Source organism: Ceratotherium simum, chromosome 23 (genome assembly GCF_057802395.1).
Source record: "Ceratotherium simum simum isolate JZ-2026a chromosome 23, ASM5780239v1, whole genome shotgun sequence".
Taxonomy (NCBI): domain Eukaryota; kingdom Metazoa; phylum Chordata; class Mammalia; order Perissodactyla; family Rhinocerotidae; genus Ceratotherium; species Ceratotherium simum.
In genome coordinates this window covers 46,985,202-47,007,312 of record NC_141922.1, presented here as the reverse complement: position 1 = coordinate 47,007,312, position 22,111 = coordinate 46,985,202, and the positions used below count along the sequence as shown (strand labels likewise).

The window sequence follows — 22,111 nt, the reverse complement described above, 5'->3', positions numbered from 1 at the left end:
CATGAAATGATACATTTGTACATTTGGAACTGCAAATCTGGTTACTTATACTTTATGTAAGCAAATTAAATTTTTTCTTTGGGATTATTGGCAATATTTAATATTATGAATTCTATTGAGATGTTGAAGAATTTTAAGAATCACAATACTTGATCTGGGCGGTAACCAAGAAGAGACAACACACGAGCTGGGACTTGAAGGGTGACTTCAAATTTCCCAGGGAGAGATATGGGATGGGGTAGAGCAGATAATGGATATGCTGGAGAAGGGATGGCTTGAGCAAAGGTGTGGAAAAGGGAAAGGACAGGGTTAGTGGGAGGAATACCTACTGTCCAGTTTGAAACACAGTCAAAATAACTGGCTATAAAGATAGTATGGAGGCCCATCTACAGAGGTCCTTGAATAGTGAGCTTCAGAGTTAAATCTTCATTAAACGAATTCATATATGATAATAATACCATAGGTGATGTTATGGGTTATTGATACATATACCAAATCTTTTGAGGTTAGAGTCACAGTGGACCTACCAGAATGAAAATTCTTCTGTTCTTATTTATAATGAGTGCCATGGTATCATTATTTAAACATCTCTTAATGTGAACTGTTTAAAAACTATAAATAACTTTACAATATTTCTAATTATAAAATAATATACAATCATTATACTTTTTTAAATATAAGAAAAAAACTAAAAAGTCACTTGAAATATTATTATCCAGGTAAAATGGCCACTAATATGTTGTATTTTAGTAATCTTTCTTCCCAATATCTCTGGACTTACACACACACACACACACACACACACACAGTTAGTCACATATCTTTACATAATTGCATACATTATATCATATGTTAAATATTGTTTTTAACCCAATTGGATGCAATTTTGAATATATCAAAATTTATTGAACCACTTATCTACTCAGGAGCATTTGGATTGTATAAAAATGTGGGGTCCATAAACCGTGTTAAAATGAATATACAGCATACACCTATATTGACCCAATTTGTATTCTCCCCCAAATGTTCCTTGTCCCACCTGCCTGCCAGGCCCTCAGCCGCTTTCTCAATGGAGCTCAACGAACAGCAGCTGCCTTTGCACCTGCCTCACCTCCTAGCTGTGTGGGCCGCCTCCGGCTCCCCCAGAGATGAGAGTCAGGTGGCGAGAGATTCAGCAGGGCAGCTGCAGCCCAGGCCGGGTTCAAAGGGACCCCTGGAGGCTCTGACTCCTCCCACCACTTCCCAACTCAGAGCGGGCGGAGTGCTGGGCGCTATGGGCGGGGAGTGGACCTGGCTTCCCTTGGCTGCCTGGACGAACCACAGCCTGGAGGTGTAGGAGTACTTCATACTGGGCGGGGAAGGGGACAGTGAGGCACACTGACCAGAGAAAGACAGATGGAAAAGCCGTGACAGATGAATTTTCCCTCCTTTCTCCACCCCAGGGGAGTTTCCAGGCGCAGCGGATCTACACAGCCAGACCAGAGAAATCGGGCATGAGCCAGCAACTGACGGTGTTTTCTTGTGAAACTGTGGCCACCTCATTAAGTACCATTTTTTTTTTCTCCTTTCCTTTCCGACCTGCCTTCCCTTTTCCATCACTTTTGCTGCCCTAGGATTTTACCTCCCAATAAAGCCTGACCATGTAAACTTTGCCTCAGACTCTCTTTTCTAGGCTATCCGTGCTAAGACATCTTTGTCTGTTGTCTGCTTATCTCCTTAGAGAGAAGTGCCTGGAAGTAAAACCACAGCGCCCAAGGGCATAAACGTTTTAACTTTAATACAAGTTGCCTAACTACCCTCCACAGAGGTTGAATTAGTTTACCCACCCTCTCATCAATTGAATGCTAATTTCTTTTTGAGGCAGAAAATGATGAACTGTGAAATGAATTATTTTTGCTCACCTTTAATCTGTTTTGTATTTTGCTAAAATTAACACTAAATTCATACTAATTCTGAAAGAAAGGTTCAATAGCTCACTGCACTTTGGCCTTTGGAAAAATGCTTAATGGTACATTGTAATGTTTTATTTGTTAACCAGTTGTCCTCATGCATTGTTCCCAAGAAAGAAACGAATATATAACTCATCTAATTTAAATTTCCTTTGTTTATATGAGGTACCAAATTTGCTGAGTTTTAAATTTTAAGAGAACAGAATGAACATAGCAATTTATCATGTAACAGAGCTGCATTCAACAATACTTACAAAGCCACTACTTAATACATAGTGGGAAGAAAGTAAGGTACACCGGCCTCTGCCGTTTTTGAGTTTGCAGTCCATAGACACAACAACAGACAGTTTGCAGTTTGAGTGTTTTGATAGAAAAAGTATCAAGTCATGAAAGGGCTGCCTAAGGCTTCCCACCCAGGGGGAGTGAGCTCTAAACTGAAACCCGGAGAATGAAGAGGAGTTGGGGAGGCAAAAGCATGGAGGTGGGGGACTAAAGGAAGCATGTGTGTGTGCACACAAATACTTATTCACAGGTGTGCATGTAAATGTGTGCATGTGTGTGTGTGTGTGTACATGTGTGTATGAATGTGTGTCTGGAAGATGGGCTCATGGGGAGAAATGAAACTGGATTTTGCAGGGTATTGAGAGCAACACGAAGGACACAAAGATTCGTTTGGACTGAATCCCCAGGTCTACGATGCCACTGAATACTTGTGAGCAGGGAAAAAATGAGCTCATTTTTAGGATCATTGCTCTGACTGTGGGTTGGAACATTAATAGGGGAAGGAAATACAACGGGTAGGAGTTCCAGGAAGAGGCTCCAGCTTCAGGGGTGAGGTGCTCCAGGGGTGAGTTGGGGCAGAAATGCAGACAGATGAAGGGCTATGGATTCCAGAACTATCTATGTGTCAGAATTCATAAGACCTAGTGAATGACTGGGTTTGTGGGGGGTGAAGGGAGTCAAAGATGATTCCTACTCTTCTTGAAAAAGATTAAAATTTTCCATCAAAGTGTGTCCTCTTCTTTTGCTCATATTCTCAAGGAGCTATGAAGAGATTTATGTAACTGCTTGTTACATAAATTAATGATGATTAACTTTTATTGAGCAACTATTTTGAGCCAGGCATGGAATATTTCATTTAATCCTCACAACCCTCCATGAGGTAAGTGCTATTATCATTCCCACTTTCAGATGGAGAAACTGAGGCACGAATAGGTTAAATGATTTGCCTAAGGTCACACAGGTCAGAAGTAGAAGAGCCTGTGCACGACCCAGCTCCCTGTCCCCCAGCTCGCTCATTCAAACATCTCACATTGTCATGATGGCTTCTATTAGCCAAAACGAAAGAAAACCCAGTGAAGCTAGGAAATTCTTTTAAACTAATTCTTTTAAACCTAAAGCAATTTTTCCCTTCAAAATAATTCAAAAAGTTCATTCAAAAGAATTTTAAAAGCCCAATTTCTTAGAAATTAGGCATCAATTACGGCTAATAGGGCAGAACTTCACAATCACTTATCAGTTTGGGAGTTTTTTCCCTTTTTGAAATATGACTGATATTGCCAATTTTGAAAGTGTTATCCCTTTAAACCAAAACCTCCCCCTTCCATTTTTTTCTAACAGACAAATTTGAAGCTGGGAAGAAAACTGGAAGGAGGAAGTCATTGCTGTTGTTAAGCTCTGAGAATTTTCTCAAGTGTAATTCAGTCTGTAAATTGCTTTAGTAAATTAGACTCTTGAAAACTTTCCCTAAGATGTAAATAAAATGGTGTATTTTATATGGTACCTAATAGGATTGTATCTACTTACCTCAAGGATGTACTACAATCCGAAAGGACTGGTTTTCTTCATAAAAAATATTCTAAGAGGTTTATGCTGTGGGTTCTGAGACGTCTACTGGAAGAAGCTGTGTGACGAGCACGTGGTTTCCGATTCCTGCAACAAAAAGTGGCTTAATAAATCTAATAGAAAATCACATTTGAAAAATTGTTTCAAATAACCTTGGCTCATGCACATACTAGGTGACATAATTCAGCTTTTTGGGGTTCTATTTTGGAGAAATTGTTAAGTAGTCTGTTTTTACATATTTTTCTAATTAGAGGCTAATTTGCACTTTTTAAGGGAAATGCCAAATTCATTCTGGAAGTCCCTTTTCGAATATAAAGGAGCAGCCAAGAGGGGGAAATGCTAAGCAGTGTGAGACGGGGCACGTTCACCAGCCACACGCCGCACCCACGTGCAGAAGGTGGCTGCTTGGACAGCGCTTGCCAGCGCGAAGAGCGGGCGCCCTGGCAGCGATCACGTTCTCTCTTCACACCTCTTTGAGGTTAGTAAAGTTCACAGTGTTGCACACATAATGATGGCCCCGCTGTGTGCCGGTTACTGACTTATTCAAACAGTGTCATCGAGAGCTTCCTCTGCATCAAGAACAGCACTAAATGCCAGGGACTCAGTGATGAACAAAACACTCTGAGTCTGCCCACCAAGTCCTCATGGCCTGATTTACGTCCATTCTCATTAACCCCCAAAATCTCACAAAGTGGCTGTTAAAGTTCAGACAGGTTAAGCGACTCGCTCATGGCTTCATGGCTGGCAAGTGGCAAAGCTGGGTTTGGCTCCCCAGTCCCACCCCTCCTGCACTCCCTCATGCCGACTCTGCAGGGTCTAGCGACATGTCCCCAGGAGTTCATTGTGAGATCCCTAAATGTCCACACTTGTATGAAGAGGCCAAGTCAGAGAGAAACTAAGCCTGTTTCCATGGCCTAGATAATACCCTTGGGGCATCTACACAGAGTTGTCAGGTCCCCTCTCCCACCTCCTAACAAGCCTGAATTTTTAAAAAATATAGATCCTTATTAAAATTATAATAGCTATTTCCTATATTTTCTGATTGTGAAATGGTAGCTAACTTATCAACACTTAACCTTTCTCTTTTGGGGGATGGGGGTCCCCATGCTGTGTCTCCCTAAGGACACTCATCGCCTGCTGCTGGCGACCCAGCAGCAGCTCTGCCCGCCCAGCGCCCAGCCTCAGCAGCCAGGCTTACGGCTCTCCCTCCAGATCCTGAGGCCCCTCTGCTTTGTCTCTGTATCTTTGCATCATCAATTCATGTAATTGGATATTATGACAAGGAAGCAGCTAACAACCATCATTCTCTTACTCTGACTCCTATGTTAAGTATAATATTTATTTAATCTTTCCTTCTTTTGTTCATTCATTTCACATTTATTGAGTGCCTACCATGTATCTAGCAATTTACCAGACAAAAGATATAGATGAAAAATGCAGTTCTTACTCTCCAGCATCTCGGAATTTAGACAAGCAAGCAGAGAGGACACTAAAAAATTATTTTAAAAAATGGGATAAGGGACATTAAAGGGGTATATAGAGAGCGCTATGGAAACCAGCACGCTCTTCTGGGGAGGAAAACATGCCTGAGCTGGTTCTTAAAACCCACTAAGTGGGGGCAGGCTGACTAAGGAAGACCGTGTATTCTAGGCAGAGAATGCCAAGGGCAACAGCCCAGGGGCATGGGAGAGCAATGCATATCCAGGGATCTGCAAGTAATTATAAAGAACCACATTTCTGTGCAAGCTACCATGCTAAGTGTTTTACATGCATTTTTTAACTGAATCCTCATATAAACCCTGTGCAGTAGACAGCATTCCTATTTCTATTTGAGAGTGGAGAAAATTAGAGGCTAAGTCACATGCCTTAGTATTATCCAAAGATAAGAAGCTAGGCTGGGATTTGAGCCCAGGTCTTGCGGATATCAAAATTTGTCTGCTTAACCACTCCATTCCACTCCAGTAATTCTGCGTGGCCAGAATGTTGAGGCTAGGGGGGAGGCAGGGGGAGAACGGCAAGAGATGACACCAGCAAAGGTTATTTTACCTTGAAGGCTCCAGTGAGCCTCTGAAAGATTTTAAGCCATTCTGGGCTATGCTTAGATGTGCATTTGAGAGGGCTCCCTCTGTGCAAAGTGTAAAGTATAGACTAGAGGGAGGACAGATGGGAGGCAGGGAAACTAGGCAGGTTGCTGGGGCACTGCTCCGGGTGAGAGCTGCCGGTTTTCTGGTCTCGTGTGGTGGCGATGAGGATGGAGGGGAAAGAGTGAATTCTAAAATAAGCCCTGCAGCTGAGTGGATAGGGGTGGGGATAAGATAGAGTCAGGGTGAGGGGCAGTGAGGGAAGGAGTCTAAGGTGATCCTGGCCTTCTCTTCTGGATGAATTGATGAAGGGTGACATTCTTTGACAAGATATGGAAGATAGGCTAATTAGGAGAAAATGATGAATTCATTTTTAGACACATTCAATTCAAAATGCCTAAGAAAAATCCACAGGGAGATGTGCATCAGCCGGGCTGAAACGTGAATCTCTAGGTGAGGGGAGAGTCTGCTGGTTCCATAGTCATCAGCCTACAGACTAGTAGAAATGGTGGGATTGAACAATATCAGCATGTGGAGGAGAGAAAGAGACAGTGAGAAAGAGGGGAAAAGGTGAACCAGGCGCACGATTTAGAAAACATTAACATTTAGAAAGCTACGAGAATTAGAAGATTTCACGAAGAAAACTAAATAGAGGAGGAACATGATCAGAAAGCTGGGATAAGAGTTTTAGGAAGGAGGGAGCAATCGGTGGTGTCCACGGCTATAGACAGCAATCTCAGTTGTAGTGGCCACCACTGCTTACCAGGCGCCCATGTGCCAGACACCCCTCATGCGCTTGATGTGAAGTCTGGCTGGTCCTTACAATACGGTTGCCAAGCAGCGGTGCTGGCGGGGATAACAGTGACTGTCTCTGCTCAGCGCAATCTCTGTGCCTAGCATTGCTAAGCCCTTTGCACACAATTCCTCTTCCTTGTTTTTACAGGAGAGAAAGCTGGCCCATGAGAAAGATGACACAGGACACACTGATGGTAGCAATGCATAGAGTTGATGGAGGATACTGGGGGCTTTGAAGGGAAGAGCTCTAAGCTGAATAAACCAGTAGACGGGAGTTTTATTTTACTCACACAGTGGCATAACAGAAAAATTTTATCCTCAGGGTAAAATAGCTCATAGGAAGATACCCATTATTGGTTCATCATTTTGCCCAAGGCACTTACTACTCCTGAGCTCTAATTTTGCCATCTACAGTTACAGAAATGGACAGGCAGAACAGGCACTAATGGGGAGCTGTGCCTGCCTCCCTCCGTCTTCTCTCGGCACTCACTGCAAACCTCTGGTGTTGCTCGTGTCTCACTGCATGAAAATTATCTATTAAAATAGTGTCTCCTTAAGTTGCATAAGTTCTTCAGGGGCAAGGACTCATCTTTTTCATCATTTCCCAAGCTATGCCTGTCAGTTGCTTGGCATGAAGCAGACACTCAACAAATATCTGAATAGAATCATTTTTTCTATCAAATTTTTTCCCAGTGACTTAACAAATGGCTCTCTTTAACAGGAGGAATTTAGATTGAATTCATCAGTCAGACTTCAAGCATCAAAAACTAACTCAGACTAACTTTTCAGAGTTTTCTAACTAACTTTTCCATAGGATAGCCACTACGGAAAACAACATGGAGATTCCTCAAAAAATTAAAATTAAAATTAAAATCAGGACTACCATATAATCCAGCCATCCCACTTCTGGGTATATATCCAAAGGAAATGAAAACAGGATCTCAAAGAGATATCTGCACTCCCACACTCATTGCAGCATTATTCCCAACAGCCAAGATATAGAAACAACCTCAGTATCCATCAATGGATGAATGGATACAGAAGATGTGGTATATATATATATACAATGGAATATTATTCAGCCCTGAGAAAGAAGGAAATCCTGCCATTTGTGACAACGTGGATGGACCTTGAGGGCATCAGGCTAAGTGAAATATGCCAGACAGAAAAAGATAAATACCACAAGGTATCACTTATATGTGGAATCTAAAAAAAAAAGAAAAAATCAGGAGCTGGCCCAGTGGCACAGTGGTTAAGTTTGGCATGCTCCGCTTTGGCGGCCCAGGTTTGCAGGTTCAGATCCCGGGTGCGGGCCTACACCACTCATCAAGCCATGCTGTGGCAGTGACCCACATACAAAATAGAGGAAGACTGGCGACAGGTGTTAGCTCAGGGCCAGTCTTCCTCACTGATAAAGCAAAACAAAACAAAAAAAATCAAACTCATAGAAACAGAGAGTAGAAAAGTGGTTGCCAGGGGTGGGGGGTGGAGGGAGGAAATAGGAAGTGGTTGATTAAAGGGTACAAACTTTCAGCTACAAGATGAATAAGGTCTGAGGATCTAATGTAAAACATGGTGACTACAGTTGATAACACTGTATTGTATAATTGAAATTTGCTAAGAGAGTAGAACTTAAATGTTCCTAGCAAAAAAATAAAAAAACCTAACTGACTAAGGTAAAACATAATAGAAATTTTAAAAGGATCTTCCAAGTCTCTCAGGAAGTTGACGGGAAGGCTAGGGATCAAGCTGGGAGGACAAGGCTGCCGTCATCACAGCCACGGCCTCCTTCTCATGTTGGTTAAATTGTCTCGGACTCCGCTGGCATTGTGGCCACCTGACACTATGCTGCTTTTGCCCACTGCCATTAATAAACTTCCCTTCATGTCCCTTGACCCAGATTTAAAGATTTTATTTATTTTATTTTTTCCCCCCAAAGCCCCAGTGGATAGTTGTATGTCGTAGCTGCACATCCTTCTAGTTGCTGTATGCGGGACTCGGCCTCAGGATGAACGGAGAAGTGGTGCCTCGATGCGCACCCGGGATCCGAACCCGGGCCACCATCATCGCAGCGCGCGCACTTAACCACCAAGCCACAGGGCCGGCCCCCTTGACCCAGATTTAAAGTCCCAAGTGAAGCATCCTGTCGCCTGAGCCTAGATCTCAGTCTCTGCTCCAGCAGCCAGGGGACAGGGAAAGGGACCATCTTCCCTCCTCAGAAGAGGTGGGTCCTGCCCCTGATCAGGATCCACACTATAGAACAGTTCCCTAGAGGAGGAAGAGAATTTGATCTTAGGCCGCCAAAGCAACGAAAATGCCTGCTCAGCTGACTAAAGGATTCTGAATCATTGCTCCAAAGGATAGCCTTCCACAGAATTTTTTAAAATATTAATAAGATAGATTCCTTGCTGTCTGAAATGGTTTAGATAACAGTTCCTCCACGAAGTAGAGATGGATTGAAATACAATACATCCCCTAACAGCTACCATCTCCTGAAATGCTAGAAATACTTTTGTGTTAAAGTCTTATCATAAGAAGCCTGAGAGCTGGAATCTAGAATTACATTCCTTTTTTCTCCCCCTTGGACTTGCTGCAAAGAAGTTGGTAAGAAGATGCATTTCCTCTCTCCAGTTGGCTGTCTCCTGTTTGTGACTGATACTACATACAGCAGTGAAGCATCTGTGTTTCAGGAAAACGATGCGTGAAAATAGTTTTCGAAAATGCACACTGTCTACATAAAAAGAAAACCAAAAATATGTTTAGTTATCACTTTGTAGAGCCTATTGAATTTGGCTGTGAATGGGAATCTAATTGCCATCCGTTCCTACTGGAGCCTTCTACGAACATTACATTTCCATTAAGTAGAGATGTCAGCTACAGCATCACGGTGCTCACGCTGAAACCGTAAAAGAAATTGACTAGCTGGTTGTTTAATAATTTATATTTCTTCTTGACAGACCATTAGAGGAAATAAGCAAAGCCACAGGTACAGAAAATATCATTCGTGTCAGCAAAGGTATAAGGAACATATTTACTGAAGTGTTACAAATGGCTCCCTGGTTTTGAACGATGACTACTGATTATTCTCCTATTCTTCATTTATAATCAGAGAAAGTCTTCTTCATCACCTGCTTTTGTTACCATGGGATTGGCATAAAAGTATTGCCACTTGCAGGGCTGAATTGAAGAACTGAGGGACCCACAGCTCGGGTCAGAGAGGCCAGACTTAAACTGCGCTTGGTGCAGAAAAATCTATTCGATCTTCCATCCAATGGGAGTAACAAATAATACTGTATTTTTTAAACTTGGTAACCTGATGGTTGTGGTCAGTCCCCCTCCTCCTTCTCTTTCTGGTTTTTCTTCTTCAGTGATTTGGATGACCAGTATCCATTTGATGAGTTGGCCAGTCTGTTTTTAAATAATTTTGTACTTTCTTTTGGTGAGCAGTTGTCAAAGGGAAGGGGCTATTTCAGCAGTTCAGATAATGAGATTTGCAGTTAATAATGTAAAAGCACACAAAGATGCCAGATTCACATTGCTAATGCACAGTCTAATCAATATCTGCCCTGATTAAGTCTGATGTCTCTAATTCGTTACCTAACTAAGTCCAGAGTTCTATCCCCGGACTTCAAGTGTCTTCACCCTATAGCCTCTGCCGATCTTCTGATATTTTATTCTACTATATCCCCATAAGTACAGTATAGATCAGTTCAGTGGTTCTGAACCCTGGCTGCACACCGTAACCAACTGGGAAGCTTTTTCTAAAAACAGTGATGCTTGGGGGCCGCCTCATGCTAATTGAATACGAATCTGGAGGTGAAGCAAAGGCATCAGTTTGATTTTTCTGTTTTTTGTTTTTTTTTTTAAACTCCTTATTTTGGTTATTTATTGTTACAGAATAAACCACACCATGACTTATTTGTATAAAACAGCTACCATTTTATTGTGTGTTATTATGCTGACTCCTGAGGGTCAAGAATTCAGACAGGGCACAGCACTGATGGTGTGTCTCTGCTCCGTGATGTCTGGGGTCTTGGCTGAGACAACATAAATGGCTGGGCGTGTCTCAAACAGCTAGGTGCTGGAATCATCTAGAGGCTTCTTTATTCATTTTTCTGCCACTTAGGCTGGGATGACTCAAAGGCTGAGTTCAGCTGGTCCTGTCAGTCATAGTGTCTACATATGCTTTCCATATAGCTAGGACATCCTCCAAACACGGAGGCTCAAGGTAGTCAGATTTCCCATAGGAAGCCCAGGGGCCAGGAGCAAATATTCCACTGAAAAAGGTAGAATTGTGAGGCTTTTTAAACACCTAGCCTCAGAAAGTCCATAGCATCGCTTCTGCTACATTTTATTCATCGAAGCAATCACAGTCTTTCAGATTCAAGGGGAGGAGACCCACCCCTCTATGCGAAGAGTGTCTATGAATTTGTGGCCACATTGTAAAGTTGCCATACACCCCTGGTAATTCCAATGTATGGCCAGAATTGAGAACAACTGGATCCAGCAGGGCTGGGACTTGGGCGAGGTGAATGAGATACCTAGGGAGCAAAATTGAAGAAGGCAGTCACTCTCAGGACCGCGCAAGGCCAGGGTGCACCTCCTTACCTTTTGTGCCTAAGGCACCTCCCTGGGCTGGCGCTGGTCCAGGCTCTGCTGTAGAGCACCTGTACGTGACTCATGGGTGGGGGAGGGACTTGGGTGCCTGGGTCTCATACTGTGATATTCTGACTCAGTAAGCCTGGGGTGGGGACTAGGATTCTGTATGTTCACAAAGACTAATTACAGATTTCCACGAGCTTTCCTAGTGCCATGCCTTTGTTCATGCTGTTCACTCTGCCTGGAATGTCTTTTCCTTCTTTTTCTATCAACTATGGAATATCTACCAATTTTTAAGATCCATTTCAAATACCACCTCTTTTATCAAGACTTTCTTGGTCCCATCAGCCAGATTATGAACTGGCCCTCCTCAGATACCCATAGCACTTTTTCTATGCCTTAAGGCACTCACATTTGTCCTGTATTATGGTTGGTTGTGTGCCTGTCTTACAGAAAGAACAAGTTCTCCTTTCTTGGAGGGCCATGGAATGGCGATCTAGAGCCAGCCCATCAATTCTCAGAGGCAGAGCCTTGTTTGGATGAGGTACTATTCCTTTTGACTCATCTTACTCCCAGATAGTTCAACTTTGTGACCCACACAGCGATTGGCACGTGCCTTGCACATATTAGACGTCCAATAAACAGTGGATATCTCTCCTGATGAAAGGTGAGATTACCATTTTTGCAGCCCTCATAGAAGCTCTCAAATACTGAATAGTTACCCTAGTTTAAATTCTTAAGCATAGGGAGGGACTGCATCCTTTATTGTGACTTCAACTTTGGAAAACTTCTCGCTTGAATGTTATCTGACAATCTTTTCCCCATAGCGAACATTTTTTTGATGCTTACTCTACGCAGTGCCCACAGCACTACCTTTGTCGATGGCACTACCACATTTAAGCCTCAGAACCCCTTGAGGTAAGCACCGTCATTGTGACCATTTTACTGATGAGGAAAACTGAGGCTGAAAGATTTAGTGACTTGATAGATCACAAGATAACAAAGTAACCGAGGCTGGTTTGGAACCCAGACCTCTGAAGATTCCAACACTAGGTGGTAAACCCCTACAGTAATCCAGCTCTTCGTTAACTGGTGGCATCGATTAACCTACCTGCCTTAGGGGAGGATGGGGCAGACAGGTCCGCTTGGACAAAAGCAAAGTTGGCAAAACCTCTTTGAAACCCTCTAACTCATGTGGTTTCCACCCTGGGCTGCGCTCGCGGGCGTACTACTCCGCGCTGTGCCTGCTCTGGACGGACGCCCTTCCATCTGTTCTCCCTCTCCGGCTGGGCCGCCTCCTCCCTCGCGGCACGTGGGCTGCCGCGGGGCGGGCGGAGGCCCCAGAGGTGGATGGGCGAGCTGCTGCAGGCGGGGCTGAGCCGGCTCCGGGCGCCGTCCGCGCGGGCAGGGGCGGCGCGAGGCGGCGCGGGAGCGCGGAGGCCGGAGCCCGGAGGGAGCGCGGGGAGCCGCGAGGACGGCGGCCGGGGAGCCGCGAGGGCGGGCGCGGCCAGGCAGCGGTGCGGCGCCAGGGCGCCCGAGGATGGAGGACTCCCAGGAGACGTCGCCGTCCTCCAACAACTCCTCGCAAGAGCTCAGCTCTGCCCTGCAGCTGTCCAAAGGCATGTCCATCTTCCTCGACGTAAGTACAGCGGGCAGGAGTTGGGCTGGTGGTCCCCAGCGTCTCTCCTCTTCCCCGGGAGGAAGGGGGTCGGTCCGGGCGCTGATCAGCCAGGGTGTTGACCCCGGAACACCGGCGAGAACTACCTCCTACCTCGCTCCCCTCTCCCCCTGGAAAACCACCGAGGCAAATGGCAGAGAAATGACCCCACTCAGCTTGTAAAAAGGGCTGTCATAGACCTGCAGCTTGGGGCTTCACAACCCTTGAAGAATTCTGAAAGTTAGATTTCCCAACAGTGTGGGTTTCGGAGAGAGACTAGATTTGTAAATACAGCAGGATGCATTCGGGCGAATAGGGCGTTTTAAAGGGGGATGAGGGGGTGAGGGAGCATCGTCCCAGCTCATCTCCACTGTGCTCTGTTGGCAGCCCCCAATCTCGCAGATGCTCTAAGGTGACCAGGGGAAGCCAGCCCCACCGTCCTCCCCCAGCTCTCTCGGAAAACAATTACTTCGAAATCACATTTGTTTGTCTTTTTACAGCCGTGGCTATGAAAGATCTCTTTCATGATGATTCTTTTTTCACTGCCACCTCCCATCTCCCATTTTTTCGTTTTTCATCCCTGTTATTCTGCTACCCTGTACCTCTCCAACTTGTAATCACTGTTATTGTCTGCATCAATTCTAGCTTTGGACTGCCCTTCCTCTGGTCCTCTCTGTTGCTTGGGTATTGATTCCCTTCCTCCATTTCTCTGATATGATGATCATTCTTTCTTTTCCTCTCTCTGCTATTTTTCTGCCCTCTTGCTGTGGTTTCTCTATAGCAGTTTTATTTATTATTTATTTTTCAATTTTGCTTTACTCTCCCTTCCTGCTGTTTTTGTTCTCTATATTCTCACCCTGTTGCACAGCTTTTTTCTGCCTTTTGTATTCGTGATTTTCCTGTCCCTCAGTTGACTGCGCCAACTCTTGGCTCTCTCAGCCCCTCAGTTGTCACATTCCTGCTGTCCCCCGAGGTAGTTTCTGGCTCAGTGGGGACAATTCTGGCCGCTTCTTGTTTAGGCATAACAGAAAATGGGCAAAGGGCATTGAGGGGTGCTGCATCCTCTTTCCTCTACCCTTCTCTGAGTTATCAGTTCATATTAAAATCCAAGTGAGGGGACCAGAGGCCAAATACATTTATTTGTGGAGAGATGAAAATATGAGGAAATAAAATTATGGGTAACAAAATGGTGAGGCAGAGATAATGAAGATAAGGGAGTGGGGCAAGGAACCCTCCCAAGTTCATTTTGAATGGATTAGCTGGAATTTTTTGATTGGGAGAGAAAACCCTATGAATACTTAAACCTGATGTAAGGCAAAAGATATAGACAGGATTCCTCTGTGTCTCCGGGCAGCCTTCTCCCCTCATCCTCGTGTGGTTCCACCTGAGGATCCAGGCATTCTGGGCTCTGCCATCTTCTCGCCAAAACACGTGTTGGATGCCCATTCCTTCCCTCAGCAGGATTGTTAAGTATCTTATTCTTCGTGAGCACTCTCTTTGCTTGGCTTGGGTCAATCAGATGATGTTATTGGTGCTAATGGTTTAACTGGCTGATATTATTTCTTTTAAGTCCTGCTGTTCAGAGCCACAAAGCCCTCAACGAACTGAGCTGGGAGAAGGAGGAGGCACCACAGCACACTTGAGAAGGAAATCCTTGGGGACAGAGTGAGTCAGGGCCCCTGAAAGTCTCGTCTCTTATGAGGTTGATGGCTAAGCTGCCGTGAAACTGATTCAGGGAGGGCAAGAGGGCTCTCCATTCCTTCTGACCTGATCTGCACTCTGTCCCCCAGGATGCCAAGTGCTTTCCTGTGACTTTTTTAAAGCAGTTAACAAATCCCGGTGACACTGGAGATGAATGGATTGAAGCTAGATAAATGGAAAGTCATGATCCCCGACACACACACCAACTTGGCCCAAGTATTCAAACTGCTATTTAAAAAAAAAGAAAAAAAGAGGAAATTAAAATATCATTTATTATTATATATGCATGACTGTTCACAAGTTCTGTAAATAAACAGCATCAGGTCCTTGTCCTAAAGGAACTTGAGGTCTATGAATAGGAAAGCCTTGTCTTCTTATATCTGTCTCTAGAATTTAAAAATAAAAATATGAAACTGATTTCACATGAGAGGTGTTGACATGCTTGTTTGCCAGTAAAATGTTAGAGTCTCAAAAAAACCTACCACTGGATTTTATCTCTAGTAGAAAAGATTTTGTTTACACTTTTCTTCAAGATATTTTGTGAAAAATCTAGCACTCTGGAGAAATATGTGCCGTGAAAAAGGATTTGTTACTTAGGAATTTTTGAATTATTCATTTCTGGATCATATTGCTTTTAGCAAAAATAAAATATGATATATAAATACACATTTTTATTTGATTGGTTTTAATATATTCTAGTGGCACTGCTAAGAAAGATTGCTTTTTGAATTCTATTCAGATGATAATTAGTAGATATTCCCTGTTCCAAGAAATGAAACCAATTAGATGCTTCTGCATCACTTAAACTAATTTCCAAATTTGAGGAAAACTTTGATTTATATTCCAATGCCACTGGAATAATCAATCCTGTAAGAAATGATTTAAACTGCTTTTGAGGATACTGTTAATGACATGACTAGACATGTCCAGCTGGTTGGAAACTAGCCATAGATCAGAAAATCAGAGAAAGATTTACCACAACTGTTGGCTTTTGCTTCATTTTCCTTATCTCCAAATCAGCAATAATAATGAGTATGATACTTAATTCTAAAGTTGTTGTGAGTATGAAATGAGTTCATAGGACAGAAAACTGAGGGAAAAAAGGGAAATGTGATATATAAATTCGAACTATTATTGTTACATCAGTGTTCCATGTTGAATTCATAAATAACAGCAGCCAAACCCACAAACTGATACAGGGAGTATTTCTTCATAAATCTAACTTATATGATTTTCTTTCTAAAAAAATGACAATTAAGCATCAATTCATCATAAATACTCTTGAATACCTAGTGGGGGACTTAGAAAACCCAGTGCTGTGACAAGGCATGCGTGCACACTGAGGCCAGTGCAGTGTCTTTGCATGGGGCACACCTGCCACCCACAGGAGAGGGGCTGAACTGGTTCCAGAGGGCAGCAACATGGAAGGACCAAGAGGAGATGACCATGATTTTCCTTTTTACACCAGTATACTATCTTTTCCCAGGTTGTAGCATTCCAGATAACAGAGAATGAACTCTAATTTAGAATATAGTCTGTATAGCCTGTATAGGCCCTCTTTTGAGTCATTACCTTAATCAACTCTGCTACGGTGCAAAGAGAGAAAAGCAAATCTTCAGCTCATCCTTGAAAACAAGATAAATCCCAAAAGAAGTTAGTTGCGACTTTACCGGCTTGATGACACTGTCGTCTTCCAAACAGTTTTCCTTTGATTTTCAAATGGAAGGGAAGTGGTGAGGCAAGTGGGGCCGGAAAGGTTGCCAGGGAGAGAGATGACTTGACTGCTTGTCTTCCCTCCCTTCCCCCAACCAAGCACGCCCATGATACCCTGAACAAAAGGCACGGTGCCTGGATGGTCAGGGGCTTCGTGGGAATGAGTAATAGTTTCTCCTTGCAAAGATGCTTCATTCCAAAGCCCTGTGTGTACTCATCTGTATGAGAGGTGACATTGACAGAGGACTGACAAAGCAGACACTTTCCAGGGGCAGTGGTTCTAGGACTGAACTCTGTTATAGCTCCACGCCTCCTATCTTGCCTGATGCACAGTTGATTATTTGAGTGAGATTAATCAACTTGCACAGTTGATTATTTGAGATTGTCCAGTTGGGAGAATGACACTTAGCCCCATTATTGTCTACCCTAGTTGGCAAGGCAAATGCTACTCTACTAGTTTCAGGAAACAACAGAAATAAGGAAAACTTGGTTTTACTGTTATCGTACATTAAACGTTGTTTTCCTCCACAAGGCCTACACTAGGCAAAACTGAGAAGATGAAAGTTGACCTGATGATCTTTTCTCCATCCATCTTTCAGTGCCCAGTTCCCTGCATCCTATCTCGAGGTGATTTAGTGGCCTGATAGCAAAACTACCTGCCAGATGTCCAGGCCACACACTATGACTCACCAACGAGGTCTCCCCTTCTGCATGGTACTCTGTGTTCTGGATGAATCCCGACTCCCTGCCCTGTATCTCAGTCTCTCAGGTGTCCACTAAGCAACTGACCAGCTCATCTCATTACCTAATTTTAACCTGGTACATGGGAGGAGGCACTTAGAGAATATTAGTTCAGTGAATGGTGATAATGTCAATATTTTATGCCTCCAAGATAACATTTGCATTTTAACACCTGCATTCAATAACTTAAAGTGAAAAGTGAAGAATTTCAGTCAAGGCCATTAAAGAATATCTTTTGGGTAAAGGATGCTATTTGATAATCCTTAAATTGTTGCAAAAACATAGCATCACCTGCATTTAAGCTTTAAGTCTGACTAATGTTTAAATCTATTTACTATCTATCTTGTGACAAGCAACCAATAAGATTAGCTGATCCAGATTACTGTGGTAGCATAATGTAATGAACTCAGTACTCATCTGCAGTACATTTTTTATTAGTCTGTGGGCTCAGAGGCGAAATTTGCAGCAGAGACAGTCCTGTTCATATTTAATTACAAAAAGCTGTCTTAATAACAAAAGGGACTATCTTAATTTCATCTCTAAGAGGCTGAATGCTATTTAAGATAGTTCTTTATAAAATGAAATGACAGAAGTCCTAGGTCCAAGTCTCTGGTGTGTGGTTCTTCCTATTCTAGTCACTTCGAACTCATAAGGACACAGTAGAGCTTGAAACAGCATCTTAGAGTATATTAAAGGTAAGAAATAGACGGTGCTTCGTGCCTCCCTGACTCTCGGCTGGGGCTTCATGGTTTCAGAGGAGGGGGAGAAGCCGGTTATGATGGAGATGGGTCCCCAAAGTCTCCACTAGAAATTACCTCTGTGGAGTAAAAAGAATTTGTGTCTCTTTCTGCTCTAAGCATAGAAGCTCTTACTACTGAATGTAGTCCTCTTGCAATAATTAAATAAATTTAGTTTTAAAAAGGGACCAACTTCTTATGCATGCAAGTCAGGGTGATATGTATCTGCTGGGAGTTTTTCAGTGCTAAGATTTTCAGTAACAATATTAGTATTTTGTAATAAAGCACATTGTAATAATGATTAGATTTGTCCATACCTCATTTTCATGAAGTCAACAGAAGGAAATAAGGGTAATGTTTCTATAGTGGAAAGCAGTAAAACAGGCAACTTTGGAAATTAAAAACTATGCTCATGTTTCAAGCTGGCCACCAAGAAGTGATGACCTACGTATACGAGTAGCTCTGGTTACTTAACCATAACTACGTATTGCTCAGGAAAAATGATCCTCAAGTGCCCTTTTCTCATGATTAAACGTTGTCTTTGCAATATGGTAAAGAGATATTTCTTTGGTACTGTATATAACATAGCTATGTATTATATTATCCAGATTTTTTTCTATCAGTATACAGTATCAGTTAGGGCTAATTTCATTGTTGCTAACAGAAAAAATAACCCAAACTATCTTAAGATTAAAAAAAAATAACAGTATATTGATTGCTAACAGAAAAAATAACCCAAACTATCTTAAGATTAAAAAAAAATAACAGTATATTGATTGGCTCCCATAATGAAAAGCAGAGCTCATCCTGTCGGGGTGGCTTGATCAGGGGCTCAGAGAGTGTCATCAGGACCCAGTCTCTGGACATTGCTTTCTTGAGTGTTGGTTATTTCTAGGTTATATATTGTATTAATTTCCTAGGGCTGCCATAATAAAATACTACCAAGAGGTGGTTTAAAAAATAGAATTTATTCTCTCATTTCTGGAGGCGAGAAGGGTGAAATCAAGGTGTGGGTAGGACCGTGCTCCTTCTGGAGGCTCTGGGGAGAATCTATTCCATGCCTCTCTCCCAGCTTCTGGTGGTAGCCATCCGTCTTCGCATTCCTTGACTTGCAGCTGCGTGACTTCAGTATGTGCTTCTATCATCATACGGCCACCTTCTCTGTGTCCCTGCATCTCTGAATCTCTCTATCCTTATAAAGTCACCAGTCACTGGATTCAGGGCCCGCCACAATCCAGTAAGACATTATTTTAATTTGATTACATCAGCAAAGACCCTATTTCCAAACAAGGTCACATTCACAGTTACTGGAGGTTAGGACTTCAACATTTGGTTTTGGGTGACACAGTTCAACCCATGATGTATATGATAACAAAGAGGCTGACAGCAGCTCCTTAACTGTGTCTTCCCAGGTTCAAACCCAGCAGAACAAAAGTGTATCCTTCTTGACAACTCAAGAAAAACCATGGCCTATGGTTCACTGGCCTTACTATGCTCATGCCTGAGTAGTCACTGTCCCTGAGGGATCTGACACCCTGTTTGCCAGGCCTGCGTTCTCTGCCCAACCCTGGAGCATATGGGCTGACAGTAGGGGAAAGATTGGTTTCTCAGAAGAAAATTGGAGATCATTACCAGAGATACTGGATGGTATCATATCCATCAAAGATGATTTAAAATGGGTCCAAGATCATATAATTAATGCATGGAAGATATAATATAGACATGTTAGCTTCTATTTATCCACAATTTATTTTGTTTCTCTTTATTCCCAGTTTTATTGATATGATTGACTTACATTAAATTGCACAGTGAAACACTGATGAGTTTTACATATATAAACACCTGTGAGGCCATTGCCACAATCAAGATAATAAATATGTCTATGACCCCAAAAAGTTTCCTCACGTCCTCTCGTAATCCAGTCCTCCCTGCCCTGCTCATTCCTATGCAAACCCTAATTTGCTTTCTGTCACTGTAGGTTAGTTTGCATTTTCTAGAATTTTATGCACATGGAATCATATGGTAGGTATTCTTTTGTGTTTAGGTTTTTTACTCAGCATAATTACTTTGTTATCCATCCAAGTTGTTGTGGGTATCAAGAGCTCCTTCCTTCTTATTGTTCAGTAGTATTCATTATGTGGATATACCATGGCTACTTGGTCCATTCACTTGTTGATAGACATTTGGGTTGTTTTCAGTTTTTGACTGTTATAAAGAAAGATCTCAATTGGGAAATATTTATTTAAAATTGGAACTTCTTTTATTTAATAATAATGAATTATGTGTGAGTATAATGTCCATTGCAATACTTACAAAAAGTGGTGATAAAATTTTTCCTTTATCTTTTCCAGATACTGAGGAGAGCAGACAAAAATGGTAAGACCAAAAATCTACAGTTTCTATTTATTAATCTCTTAACTTTTAGATCACTTCATAAGGAATAATATGGAAGCGAGAGGAGAACCCAAGAAATTGACACATAGAATGTCAGTTTCTTGTGGTAGTAAGAGTTTTAGGCAAGTTCATGGCTCCAGATATTTGTGAGAAGTTGACAGAGGTGTTTACATTTGACAGGGAGACAGAATTTATGCCTTTGAAGTAAGAAGCCATCATACTTGGGCTCTGGCTTTTCCGTTTTATGCTTTAAATTAATTTTAAAGTAATAACAGCTTCTATTTGTTGAGTGTCTACTGTGTGCCAGACATTGGGCCAAGCGCTTTGCATGCATTATGTCTTAGAGTTAATAAGATGTAGCTCTGAGACTTGAACCCAGGTCTGTGTGGCACCAAAGTCTAGGCTTTCCACACTGAACTTCATAGCCCTTGAGGGCTCCTGCTGTACTCTAAGATGGTTACCTGGCAGCATGCATTGCCAGACTTATCTCTACTCTTTGGCTCTTGGCCATAGCTCTTCCATTTGAAGTGTGTGCAGTGGAAGTGATAATCTATAGAGACAGAAAAGTAGGAGAAACTAAAAGGAAACATTGCTACATCAAGGGAAATACAGTTTAAATGATGCCTACACAAAGTCCAATTATAAGCTGTCATAAGCAATATCTTTTGACTCCTTTTTCCTACTGCAAATTTTGTTGCATAGAATACCAAATCAGAGCTTATTGAGTTTATTCTTTTGCTGTAGTGTAAGTACACAATAGAGCTATATTCTTGACAAGAGCGTCTTGACCAATTTAGGATACAAAGAGTACTTTCCTTTTCTTGAAATACGGGTTCTTATCTATGGGGAGAGATTATAGGCAGAGTCCAGATCTGACAGTTTAAAGACGTATGTTGTAGTCTAGTTAGCCGTTAAGCAGCCAGACCAAGGAAAGCTTGACTGGCACTGTGCACCTTTCCACCAACAGAAAATATATTAACCCAAGGAGCAGTAAAATAGTGTCCCAAATCCTCGTAATACATGACTGAGCCTGCCCATCAAAATGTTTTCTCAAACGATGTTGCAATGATTGATGTATTATCAGTTCAAAGGGGCATTTTTTTCACTTGAACCACTTGATTAATTTTAAGACAGATGGGATGACGCTCTCACCTTGTCTCCTCGTCCCGCCCATTGCCCTTATGCCTGATATCCAGCCCCAGTGATGCTGAAAGCACAGCCGAATCACTCGTCTGTCTCCATGCTGCCTGCCTCGTGTTTCAGCAGCCCTTTCCAGCTCAGAAATGATTTTTCTCCCTCTCTACCCAAGTTCCTCGTTCTCTCAAGCTCCACCTTCCTTTCCTTGGAGCCCAAGGCTCCTACTGAGGATCACTGTTACCTTTGTATCTACCACTCTTCTTTCCAACAAAACTTGCCTCTTTGGTGGCCCCCTATCATAATCTGTAGTTGTAATAAAAAGCACCTGGAAAACCAGTTCACATGATTTATTGGATTTTATGGCAATTGCATATGTTATGCTCTGTAGAGTGGTCACTTGCACTGGCAGCCCCGTGTGGTCCTGTTTGGTCCCATATTTCCTCACCTGCCTCCTCCCCTTATATGATACCTCTCCCCTCCTTGCTCCCGTCCTAATGCCTGAGCCTAATGTGCTGTCAAAGCTGCCTGCCCTTCTGCTCTTATTCCCACAGTCTCCACCAGGCACCCTGCTCTGCAGCCCTCTGCTGTGCTCGCGGTTCCCCATCCGCCACTCCTCTGTGCTGTTGTCCCAGCTTTGATCTCCACCTGCTCTAACCTTTCCATGCTTAGCCAGCTTGAGAACTCTCATGTATTGCTTGCATGCCTGCTCAGAAGATACCTCATCTAGGATGCCTTCCCCAGGTGCCCCCGGCAGGGCCCCAC

General features: G+C 42.8%; 1 protein-coding gene across 2 annotated transcripts in view; it reads left to right on the top strand.

Moving 5' to 3' along the window:
- Nucleotides 1-12,656: 12,656 nt before the first annotated feature.
- NECAB1 (N-terminal EF-hand calcium binding protein 1) overlaps nt 12,657-22,111 on the top strand; it is a 167,466-nt gene continuing 158,011 nt past the window's right edge. For both annotated transcript variants that reach the window (XM_004431156.3, XM_087447690.1), the window contains exons 1-2: nt 12,657-12,908; nt 20,170-20,194. In XM_004431156.3, the coding sequence (XP_004431213.1) occupies nt 12,810-12,908; nt 20,170-20,194 (124 nt within the window). In that variant the 5' untranslated portion in view covers nt 12,657-12,809. The remainder of the gene's footprint in view (nt 12,909-20,169; nt 20,195-22,111) is intronic.